This window comes from Coturnix japonica, chromosome 11 (genome assembly GCF_054131305.1).
Source record: "Coturnix japonica strain WE chromosome 11, WE-NBRP24, whole genome shotgun sequence".
NCBI classification, from domain to species: Eukaryota; Metazoa; Chordata; class Aves; order Galliformes; family Phasianidae; genus Coturnix; species Coturnix japonica.
In genome coordinates, this window is record NC_140673.1 from 11407611 (window position 1) to 11419772 (window position 12162).

General features: G+C 41.9%; 1 protein-coding gene across 9 annotated transcripts in view; it reads right to left on the reverse strand.

Annotated features, from left to right (window-relative positions):
- Positions 1 to 12162, reverse strand: part of MTA1 (metastasis associated 1) — a 64691-nt gene that overhangs the window by 41565 nt on the left and 10964 nt on the right. For all 9 annotated transcript variants that reach the window (XM_015869431.3, XM_015869432.3, XM_015869430.3 and 6 more), the window contains exons 3-5: positions 11914 to 12007; positions 4347 to 4473; positions 4110 to 4173 (exon numbers count right to left, since the gene is read on the reverse strand). In XM_015869431.3, the coding sequence (XP_015724917.1) occupies positions 4110 to 4173; positions 4347 to 4473; positions 11914 to 12007 (285 nt within the window). The remainder of the gene's footprint in view (positions 1 to 4109; positions 4174 to 4346; positions 4474 to 11913; positions 12008 to 12162) is intronic.

A 12162-nucleotide genomic window follows, 5' to 3' on the forward strand; every position in this document is an offset into this window, starting at 1 on the left:
GGTGGCAAGGAAAAAGCAGTGCTCTATCTGCCATAAAAAGCTCCCAGAAGGAGGAACCACCGCTGAGTTTCCCCAGTAACAAGGTAAACGTTCTGCGGACTAGAGATTCAAAGGTGCACATTAGGTTTGTTTATCCAGCCCTGCACATCACACAGACCCATCTGAGACTGATGCCACGGAGGTAAGGTCTCCCGTGTTTACTTTACATGTCTTAAGCATCCAGCATGCAACTGCAGAATTTGAAAATATTAAACATGGTAGCTCTAATTTTAATAGAAAAAAAAAACAACCCTAGCATTGTTCCAAGAAGAGATTAATATCTATGGAATGGGAGAAAAGAGAGTAAATTTTGGCTGGTCTGCATATGGTTTTGCTTTGCTACTTAAGAAAGCAAGACACAGAGAAGTCTCACCCACCCAGCGAAAAACAAGAGGCAAGGCATTAATTTGCACTGATCTGTTCCAGCCGAAAACACATCATTTCCCCACAGAGGAAGCATGTTCTGCTACGATGGCAGGTTGAGCCATAGCTAACACCTGGGAAAGCACAGCCCTAACAGCCAGGTAAGCAAACTAGAAGGGTTGTGGTCTGGAAGATTTAGTTGTGCTTTAAATCAATGAAGTTCTTGACAGAACTGATTTCTACAGCCACAGGAACCATGGTCTATTTACAACAACCTACCAACCGAAGGGAGCTTCAGAGTAGAAGACAACTAATTCACGTGATAGCTGGGTAAAGAAATCTGGGTTTCTTGCTTCATGACATACACAGAGTGCCAAGTATCACAATACTGAGGATACAAGAGATTTCGTAACACCACTTTTGTTGGTCAGGAAATGTCAATGATTGTGGGGAGGTTTTCCCCTGTGGCATTTTACTGAGATGCCCTATTGCTTCTCTTTTGTAGATTGCTGCTATGTATTTAGCCATCCAATGGTACTCACTCAGTGAGAAAAAGGGAATAGGCTACACATTTCTTTTTGCTGTTCTTCCCTCATCCCTTTCTCTGAGGCAGAGCCAGTAGGAAAGAGGCAGGCAACACTTCTCTCCAAAATAAAGAATTACAGCTACCTGGTCTCTTCTACCCAGCCAAAGCCCTCCCAGCAGAGATGAGATGGAAATATAGGGGCAGGAATGTGAACACAAAGCAACCCCCAGACGTAATACAATGCCACCACCATCACTGTCCATAGAAACATGAAATTCAGCCCATAAAAACGGCACGTCATTTCTGAAAGCACTAAAAAACATCAGTTTAATGCCAATGGAAGCAACAGCTGAAGTAGCAGAGCAGATCCTTGTGTACTCTACAGCGAGTGTGAACTCTTGACCAACACTGCAGAGCAAGGTTTTTCAGAAGGATTTCACCCAATAAAATTATGTGGCTCTTCACAATCGTCCATGTTCTTTCTTGCTGTCAAAACTGTGCAAGTTGAATTCATAGCAGTGCAGAAGAATAAGGGTTTTCTGCTTTAATTCCACATCCCAGAAAACACTTGAAGTGTTTGGAAAAAAACCCTAAAATGACCGGCCAAGAGTTAAAATTAAACCATGACTTTCTGCTTCCACTGTACATAGACACACATACTTAGAGCTTCCCTACCCAAGCCCCAAAGCTACCAGCAGCTACAAGCCAAGAACCAAAGCCGCCAATGGCAGAAAAACTGTCAAAAAAGCTCCACGTGGAAGCACAGTACAGAAAGAGTGATTAGTCCATTGCAGTCTGCAAACCTGCTCTCATGAAGTCACTTAGGGTGAAGGGAGAAATTTTAGCATAATATTTTTAGGGAGTAGCAAAAGCAACAAATGCCAGATATGTACCCAGCAGGCAAAATTCACACCGTCGCATGGATATCTTCTAGTAGTGCAGTCAAATAAGTGGTACATTTAAAAATAGGGAAATGTAGCGCTAATCTGCAGAATAGGGAAATCTGCTGCTTGTGCCAGAAGTAGTTATACCCTTCTCTTGATCTCCCTGAGAATTACCATTAAGTATCTACAGGAAATTCAGGTTTTCAGTTGCAATTTTCCCCCCTCCTCCCTTTTTCTTCCTATTCCTCAGTCCTTCTACAATCCTGCTTTTGCCAGACACAATAAAAACAGCACTGGGCCCTGAACGTCATGCAGCAATCTCTGTGAGCAGCACAGCAGGACAGAGGGGAAGGATGAAAGGACAGATAACAAAAATGTAGTTTTGCTACGCTTATTATCTCCCTAAAAACTTGTCTGCATGTTTAACCCCCCTTCAAGGCAAACAGCCTTGGGCCGAAAACGTACTTTCAGTGGTCAAAACAGGCAAGTTAGCAAACATACAAGGAACCTGTCGGCACATTCCCTAGAACTGCTTTGAAAGCAAAGAGAATTGATAACAGGAAGGGGAAAAAAAAAAAAAGGAGTTGAAGGCAGTTGAAGACAAAACCACCCAGTGCCAGGAACTGACCAGGCAACAAGAACCTCCTGTCTGAATCTCTTCGCCCTCCACCCCAGCACATTTCTGTTCCTAAGCTTCCAATTTCTTTACCAAAACACTGTGCTAAGTGACAGGACACATTCAGGGAACTCGTTCATTCTGTGAAATCTCTAAGTGCCTGCTCGGTTTAAAAATAGCCTGCATCCCTCATCTTGCATTTTGAGAGTTCAAAAGGATGAAAACAAATCTCTTTCTGTTCCTACATCTGCATCTGAGCAATTGTACAATTAGAGGGAGAAAGCTCCCTTCTCAGCCAAGTTACCTACCTGTCAGATTGCTGGTAATAAAAATGTTTGGGGAGCAATGGAGAAAAAGCACGACTTAAAGTTTGGGTACAGGAAAGTCTAAAACTAATTTCAGTCTGATTAACTTTTGCTTCCAAACAGGCATCTCCCAGACTGCCAGCTGGTAACAAGCATTACTGAACACAACAGCCCTCGTTTGATGCACTGCCATTTGGCAGCCCTGAGCAGGCTCGACATGTTTTTGGTTTCACATTCCAAAGAGAAGCCTGACTATTTAATCTCTGTGCTTTGTTTAACATTCTCTTAAACTGGAGCACTGGATTAAAATTAATCTTACATTTCAATAAATAAAGCTAAAGACACATTAAAAAAGTCAGCCCAGACTGCAACAGGCTCCTTCAAACCAAAAACAACCTATTTTCTTTGCATTTCTTCAAGGACAGTTTAATGACTGTTACGCTACTGCATTCAATTACAAGATTTCCTCTCTTATGTATAACTGAAATGTTTTCAAATCCAAACGTGCTTGCAGATGTATTCAAATAATCACACACTGAAATGGTTTATTATTTGTTAGCATGAAGTTTTAAGAAAAACTGTTGTTAGTTTCCAAAAGGAAGGGTTTTATATTGTCATATTCCTAGACTGCTTAGCCCAGCTGGCAGCCAGTGGTTCAGACACCATTAAACTCATATACTGGTATTAATAAAGGACTGTAATTTTTAAAAATCACAAACACCTGAAGAAGTAAAACCCAACAGTGTAAGACAATTCAGTTGCAAGTGTTTGGCTGAGGTACCTTTAAGGAGTCAGATTGCTAAAATTTCTGCAGGAGTCAGAAGTTCAGTGACAAGTAGTTTTCCAAGGATCTAAGTGTCTGTGGTGGCAAATGAAGGATTGCAAGTAAATAGTTTTAACAGTGAACCCAAAACCCAGGGATCTAAGCTCCTCAGAGACATGAGGTGAGATCAGGCTTAAACCGCATTCAAATAAATCTGTAAGACAATGGGAGAAAACTAATATATGGAAATAGAGTTTGCTGGCTTGCTCCCTTGTCTACAGATACTTCACCTCCCACCCCGTGTAGTCTGGGAGCGTGAGCCTCCATCTTGAGCTTTCAGTCTGCCATGCTGATAGGCAAGAAGGTTCCCTTAACAGAAGAAGGGACAGCTTACTGTCACAGGAATGTAAACATGCCTGGCCTGCTAGATCCACTGATTTTCACATCAAAATGAAGACTGTATCGAGCCCAAAGCTTCCCCCTGTCAACACTCCGTATGCTTAAGACATGAAAGAAGAACTGTTCTTTTTAGAAAGCTTACAAAAAGCCACCAAATCTAAACTGTGCCAAAAGAAAGTGTTCAAGCTTGACAATTCACAAAATGGGTTCATACCTCCCGTTCCAGATATGATTTAAGGGATTCTGTCTCATTTAACAGAGTAACGCTGCATTTGCCTCTAAAAAAAGAGAAACATATTTTATGAAAAAACACACATCTTAAATGCTTGTGTGATTCATAAGCTGATACTATTGAAGTTGCACACAAAATTTAATATTACACTGAGGAGTACTTGAATGATAGCGACATTTGGTTTCTGAATAGAAAGCACAGGAAGAAAATGGCTGTTACCTAATGTGTGTGGCTGGCAGAGATTCCAGCTGTCGCGAGAGAAATAACTCACGATGTCGTAACTGATGCTTCTGTTTCTCTGGCAAGTCGACCATTTCTGGGTTTTCCATTTCTTCTTCCATTTCTCCTAGTCACAGAGAGACAAAATGACCATTGTGAACATAGTGCAAGTATAGACTCCAAGGCAATCAGCTCCAAAACCTTTGCTAAATAATAAACAGACATAAGGTGAAAAACTCTGAACCTTCACATCTCATCTAAGGAAATAACAAGGTAACTCGTGCAGAAGCTTTAAGTCATGTCTGTGAAGAAGTGTTTATCACCACTAGAATGAAAGCACCCCAGGTCAATGTCTGCAGTGGCCCACCAAGCTGTGGTCACAAACGTGCCACAGAAAAACAAGGGACCAGCCATCTCCGCAGCACTGGGGAAGGAGCTGATGCACGACAAACAAGGCAGGGACAGCAAAGTCTTCACATCAGGTGTCAGCTATCATGCACCCTGCATGTGTACCTTCCAGTGTACACAGTTGCACACCGCCCCATTCTGCCTTCAACAGCTTCTGAAAGAAATGCCTACTGAATTTGAGGATTTCTGTTGAGCGGATTTCACTCTCTTCACCCTAACCACAGGCAATAGATCACGGTCACAAGATGAACTGGAATGTAACCAAAGTGCCCAAGGCCAGCCTTGTGAGCAGCCCTCCTCCGCTGCAGCTCACACACTGCTGCTGCACAAAGCTTAGCCTGGATCCAGGATCCACCACCACCGGCTTCCAGCTACGCTATCTCCATCCAACCTGTTTTAAATGAATGCCAGAGTAAATACATGAAATCACACCCATACGGATACACAACTGATCCAAAACATCTCTAGGCATTGTTCTTGTTAAAAGTAAATTACTGTCATGCTTTGCATTCATTAGCAAGTATCCTGTCAATCACATGAGACAGAAAACCAAAAGCTCCATGATGAAGGACAGGAAAGAAAACCCCAGATCTCCTCCTTCCCTGTGAAATGAAGGCAGTTACTGCATTGTCCAAAAGCACAACGAAGTTTCCCAGACTTGAGCTGGACGAGCTGTAATGTCTCATACCCCAACAGCAGAGCTTCCACTTTCCTGCTGCTGTGCTCTCAAAAAGCAGACCTATGCCTGCAGCTTAGGTCAACACTGCTGCCCATGTTACTATTTAGTTATTTTTCTACACACTGGAACACAGAATCTACATTTGTGCCCCAGTTTCATGGTTCTGCACTTTATTTACTGAAGTGGATTTTGTTTTAGTTGAAAATGAATACTGTGGCTACTGCAAATATACCAGCAGCAATCCACAAACAAGTCGCCAAGCCACCAGTTTGCTTGCTCAAAAACATCATGGAAAAAGCATGAATGCCTCCTGCACTTTGAAAAGGTTCTGGAGAATCAGAGTATGCACAGAGTAATGAAGGAAAAACACTAAGGAGCAGCTTAATAATTAATACACTTAATATCTTCAGTATATTTAGTAGCTGAGAGCTTTCAAAAACTACATTTAAAAGTATATTGAGGGCCACACGCTAGTCTTATCTACTAAGAAAACAAAACCACCCAGCAAAACCAAGCTCATCTCTGGAAGTACAAACCTTCCAACTCCTGTTTTATTTATCTGCCTTGTGTTTGTAATGAAGCAAGGAAGGTGGGATGCACATGTTTCCTTATGCCAGCTCTGCTACGTGCAGCCTTACAAAGGAAAAGGCACAATGCCTTCTGACAAATGCGTTCTGAAGAAATGCACTGGGAAAGCAGGACTGGAGTCATGCAAAAAGCAGCTTTGATTAAAACAGTAACGAATACCACCTCATCACCTCACGCACTGCAAAGGTGTAAGATGGCTATAAACCCAAATGGGACTAAGTCAGCCTAAGGCTCCAGGACACATGCAGCACAACTGAACCTCAACCTCCTGCAGCTCACACTCTCAGCAAAGCAGACTTCAGGCTCCAGAATGGCAGCACTTGAAAGATAAAAGACAATAGTCTTAGAATATATAGTAATAACAATAATAAACTCCTTTCAGAAGCACATGCCCACACTTAAGGCAGTACTGTGGGGTAAGTGATGAGAACACAGCCGGTGCAGTATATTGGGATTTCAATGATCTCGTAAAGCTTTGCTTCAAAATTAATCTCTCTGCTTGATAGATGCACTCATGTGGATTTAAAATGAAACATTTAGCCTCGATATAAGCAGTAATACTGCAGTTATGCAAAAGTAGCCAGTGGAATGCTGCAAAGACTGCAATACATTAAGCATGATTTGATGTTTGACTACAGAATCATTAATAGCACATTAAGAAAAGCTTGACAGGGACACAGTGGAAGCAAGAGACAGGACACAAACAGCAAGACTCATGTGAAAGCTAATATATATTGGGGAAAATAATTAGAAAGAGCAAACTGAGTTGGCAGGAGATGCCCAAGAGGCAGAAATTGTAATTTAAAACGACTGGATATATGAGATGCGAAATTAAACATCAATATTTGCTAGACATTAGAAAGAATAGCAATTTGATACAGATCTGACCGGGCTCTCCACCGCAGAGATACAACAGAGCTCTCACAAGGAAATGGCCGCAAGTTGTATCAGATGAGGTTTAGACTAGACATAAAAGGAACTTTTTCTCTCAGAGAGTGTTCAGGCACTGGAATGGCTGCCCAGGGAGGTGGTGGAGTCACCATCCCTGGCAGTGTTCAAGATGCATCTGGGTAGGGAGCTAGGAGATATGGTTTAGTGGTTTGCTGTAGGTATGGTAAAGGGAGAACGGTTGGACTAGATGATCTCGTAGGTCCTTTCCAACCTTGTGATTCTATGATTCTCTGCATTCTGGGCTTTGTGCAAGTTGCCACATGGCAGAACTCAGAAAAGTACAAAGGCAAATGACACAGAAATAAGATGCTCACTGGGATGTCCAGCTTGGAAGACAGGCACGCCTGTAGTAACAGAAGGATGGAAGTTGTGGCTGGAGGTGTTCAAGAAACATCTAGATGTTGTACTTAGGGACATGGTTTAGTGGGAAATACTAGTGATAGGCAGATGGTTGGGCTGGATGATCTTGGAAATCTTTTCCAGCCTTGGTGATTCTATGATTCTAGTTAGCATAGTATCACTACATTTTACACATAAAGGTAAAAAGATAGAAAAAGGAGTGAAAACATTGGGAAACTCAATAAAGCTGGGGGAAGTGACCTGTGATGTTTCCTTCAGCAGGAAGGAAACTTCAACTAAGCAGCTCTGAAAGATGTTCTACAACTCTACATTCAACAGTTCTATAACTCCACAGAAGATCCTTCTGCGCCGGAATAAACCAATGCTGTGACAACAGATTGCTTTTCCCAGGACCACTTCTAATGGTCCATATTAAGCCTTGGAACCTCATTTATTTTCTCTACCAATACCCAAATATTGACTCACAGGTACAAAAATGTGGCGCAACTTTCAACAAGTGTTACTCCTTACACCTGGGCAGTTCAGGAGAAACTGACCACAGTACCAGGCAAACATCTCATGACCTCTTCCAAGACTTACTGTGAAGACTTGCTGCAACTATGGTCAACACTGTGGGAAGGGATGGAGCAAACACGCTCCGTTTTTGACACTTTCCTTCCTCACCACACCAGTGCTGAAAGAGGAAATCACAGTTTCCTCCTCTCAGCAGTGGGCCCAAAAATGTCCATGCACAGATTAATGAGCTTGGCTTGTTTTATAATTGTGTGTGTGGATCAGGGAGAAAATGGTGTAAAACAGTCAAGAACTAATCAGTAAAGCTGTCAACAAAATGCATTTACACTGGCTGGTGCTATCTAAAAATACACAGTGGACCCCTCGCTGTTTAGGCACACGGCTCTCACCCAGCTCACGGACTGATTGAGTAATGACACCTCATCATTAAAAGATGCTTATTTTTAGAAGACTCAGCACTTAGAAAAGCATGATGCCAAGCACGCCTGGCACCCAAACACCAGCTGATGAAAGCTGACCACAAAGCTGCCAAGCGCTGCCCATGCCGCTCGGCTCACACCAGCTAAGTGGCTCTTCAACTCCTAACATCATGGCTTCACAATCAGGATGAGTATTTTGAATGAAGTAAAAGAACCATTGCTGCAAGATGGAGAGCACGGAACTGGAGCCAGCCAGGGTGGATGGTTAGGAGAGAGGACAGGAGATCCCATTCCTGCTGTTAGAAATAATTACTTAATTATAGAAGAAACTATAGGGAGAAAATACAGTCACAGCATCCAATTGCGGCTTGAGGAATAAACAATAAAATACAGAGCACGGTTCCCTTCTATCAGGTTCTGTCTGTAATTCTGTCTGCATGCAATATTCTACCTTAAAGCACTACAAAGTCTTTGGGTGAGAACATTCAATAGACTCCTACCGGTGAAGTGGGTTCATTTCACAACCAGGCAGAGAAATTCCCGAGAATAATTTGCGAGGTGATTAAAGAAGCTTATGAATAGAAAGTGCCAGCAATGTATGGAAGCCATTATAAGGCTGAAAGATTTATGGGACAGCTTAGACAAGTTGGATATCATGTGATAAAAACAGTAAGATCACAGATCAAATCCCAGGATCCAGTTGCACACACCAGGTACTCACAATCACAAACTACGGAATGAGCTGCTGCCTGCTTGTTTCTCTTCTTTGTAAAGAGCTATGAGAAAATACCACCTGCTCAGATTTCCAAATATCTGATGGATTGTACAGTAAAAGCATAAGGGCGTAATTCTCTATTAAAAATATAGCTTTACAACATTCCTTCCACAATTCCCACCCCTTTCCTTTCTGCACTGAGAGAAACAGTACTAGAAAATACACAGGTATTTTCCCATTATTCAGTTCTTTCACTGCGCTGATCTTGAGAGAAGGCCTAAAATGAAGGCATCTGCATATAAGACTGCGAATCCAGGAATGTCTGCAGTCAGAAAGCTCCATTAATCAGCTGAACAAAGGCAGTTAAAAGATCAGCGATGCACATACGTACATCTGACTGCAAATGCATCAAAATGAGGCAACAGGAGACTTTATGGAAACGAACTCAAAGCCGGTGACAGCCTTGAGTAACCCTACTAGGATCTTAACATCCACAGCGTTGTATCTCATTAGATCACACAGGGTGTCAGGTTTTTTTCAGAGTAAAGAACTGCTGTCCAAAAAGCATCATTTTATTCTCTTCTCCTCCCCTGAAGAACAGAATCCACACAACAGCACATCTGTGTAAATGGAAGTCACTGAGCAGAAATCTTATTCTGCACCAAAAGGAAAAGCTGTAGTTATTAAAAAAGTTTACGGTAAGAAGGAGCCTCAGAAACTATTGCTGGGATTATTGCATAGAATATTCTTTCTGTCTTTCAAACAGATATGGAAATGAACAACGAATTGTTTGTTTACGTTAAAAAAAAACCCTTCATTTTCATCACTACAAGAAATCAGTCTTTGCAGGATGAAAGAGTGTTTATGAGAGTTGAAAGGAAGGGTTTTCATTTTCAGCCTGAGACATGCATGCCTTTGAATCATTCCTACCTGCTTCCTGTACTAAATCTAGTCAAGTGAGACGCAGACCAAGCAATCAATAGTCATGTTGTTCATGGCGAAGCTCCTATTAAGCTTCAGTATTCTTGGATAAAATGAATAGTGCTGCACTGAAGAGATAGCAGAAAAGCTTCGCCTGCTGCCACAGATCAGCAGCACAGCTAAATCTCAGCTCAATGCCACATGACTTTTCCCAGTGTATAGTTACACTAGTGCAACAGAGGGGTTGACCTGGACTTAAATATACAACAGAAAATATTTGTATTTATTAAAAGGTGGCCAGTTTTGATGCATTTTTCCCCATCAGCATATACTGCTGGGAACACCTGCAGACACTGTATTCACTGTCACAACTAAATACCAGATTTAATGAATCCCCACGCAACCCAGCCAGATCCATACTATACACGCATCACAGTCTATTCATACATCTCTTATGAAGCACATTAAAAGACAAAGGTACCCAGCAGCCAAATCATAGTTCTGACGTGCCCAGATCGGATTGGTCATTTTTCCTTATCTCTGTGCCCACAGGAGAGCCTGGAAATAGGACTGATAAGGCTGCCCATACTTCTTGCTACATCTTAGCAATCTGAGCTGTACATCTCACATACTCCATTATTTACGATCACAATTTATTAACTGTGCCTGCTTACATCCTCCCCACACGTTCAACGTGCTTGTTTTGGCACCATTTTAACTAATGCTGCTTCCATTACCTAGAAAGGATGAGATGGGAGAGATACTAAACTGGCAGAGGAAGGTGTAATGAATGTAAATCTAACCCTTACTGACAGCGGAATCAAACAGGTTGCAAGGACCCTAAATAACGTGCCCGACTTTATGTGATACGCTGCACTGTTTCTCCCCCAGAAATGGGACGGGTACTCCTGAAAGCTGAGGATTGCACCATGCTCCTTCATCCCCAAGTTCAGAATGCACACATCTACAGCAGCTTCTGTTATTTTTTCTGTTGTTGTTATTTGTTCTTGAATTGAATGTCCGTGCAAGGACATTACAGGCTTACATGGGCAAACACATGAACTACACACACAACTATTTTTGTATGCAGATGTCAGTATTCTCAAACTGCTTCCATAATAGAAGAATCGTGACCCTAAGTTTTTGTTTAGAAATAAGCTTCCATCTCTGCTCAGCTGTCTCACACGTCCCCTCTTGACAGAGGGCACAGCAGCAGAAATTAACACAGTGCTCAGTAAAAACAATCAAATCAATGCGTACCAGAAAAGGAGGCCAAGCTAGGATAGCAGGAACAACTCTGAACTGTATTAAGTATCATGATGTTCCTTATTTATTTTTAAAAAAGCAGAAATTATAGATACTACTTAAAGTTTTAAATGTTCAAGTCTCAAGCCTAGACACTGCTCTTTTCCTAACAAAAGGAGCTGAGCTATCCAAACTAAAGGTGGAATGTCCTAAAATTCAGGGCTTTAAAATGTATTTACTCAGCATGTTCAAAGGAAATCTATGTCAACTCGAATAAAATAATACATGACTAACACTGAGATTTAAAGACAACTCCTGCTAGCCAAGTTTCAAGTTGGCCCCATTTCAAAAGCTGATTTCCTATCATCAGGCTATTGGACTTGCTCCTTAAAGCAAAGCGGGGTTTTTGGTCACTGTTGTTTTGTTTTGCTATCCAAACAATTCCTGGAGAAGTAATAGAAGAAAGAATATTTTCGCTCCCATTCCAGAAGTTAGGAAATCAGTTTGCATGGAGCCATTAAGATGCCTTTATTCAGTCCCAACTGATTTTATTCAGTCCCAAACTTATATTCCCCCCCCACCGTGATAACCAAGTTTTTAAGGACGTATGGCAGGGAAAAAGAAGTCAGCCAAACCAGCAGTGCACTTTGCTTAAGATGAATGAGGGGAAATTACATCTTGAAGTAACAATACTTAAAAAATTGCAACAAAATTCTACCCAAGTGTGGATATTTTGCACAGAAGCGATATGATCATAGCCAAGCTTACTTGCGTGTTTATCTGCCAATACAATAAGTGTGCTGGAAATGTCTCTTCTTCTGTAGAAACACACCACCTTTGCTTCCACGTTTCCATTGGCAGTCTGAAAAAGAAAAGAAAATGAGCACAAAGCCTGAACTGTGTGCACTGAACTACAACACTCCAGAAACTGCCAGCAATTCTGCCACCAGGGCTGCACAGGATCACCGTTCAGGCTGCCCAGCTGGGGGGTGCTATCTAAAACACTCTCCAGTGTGA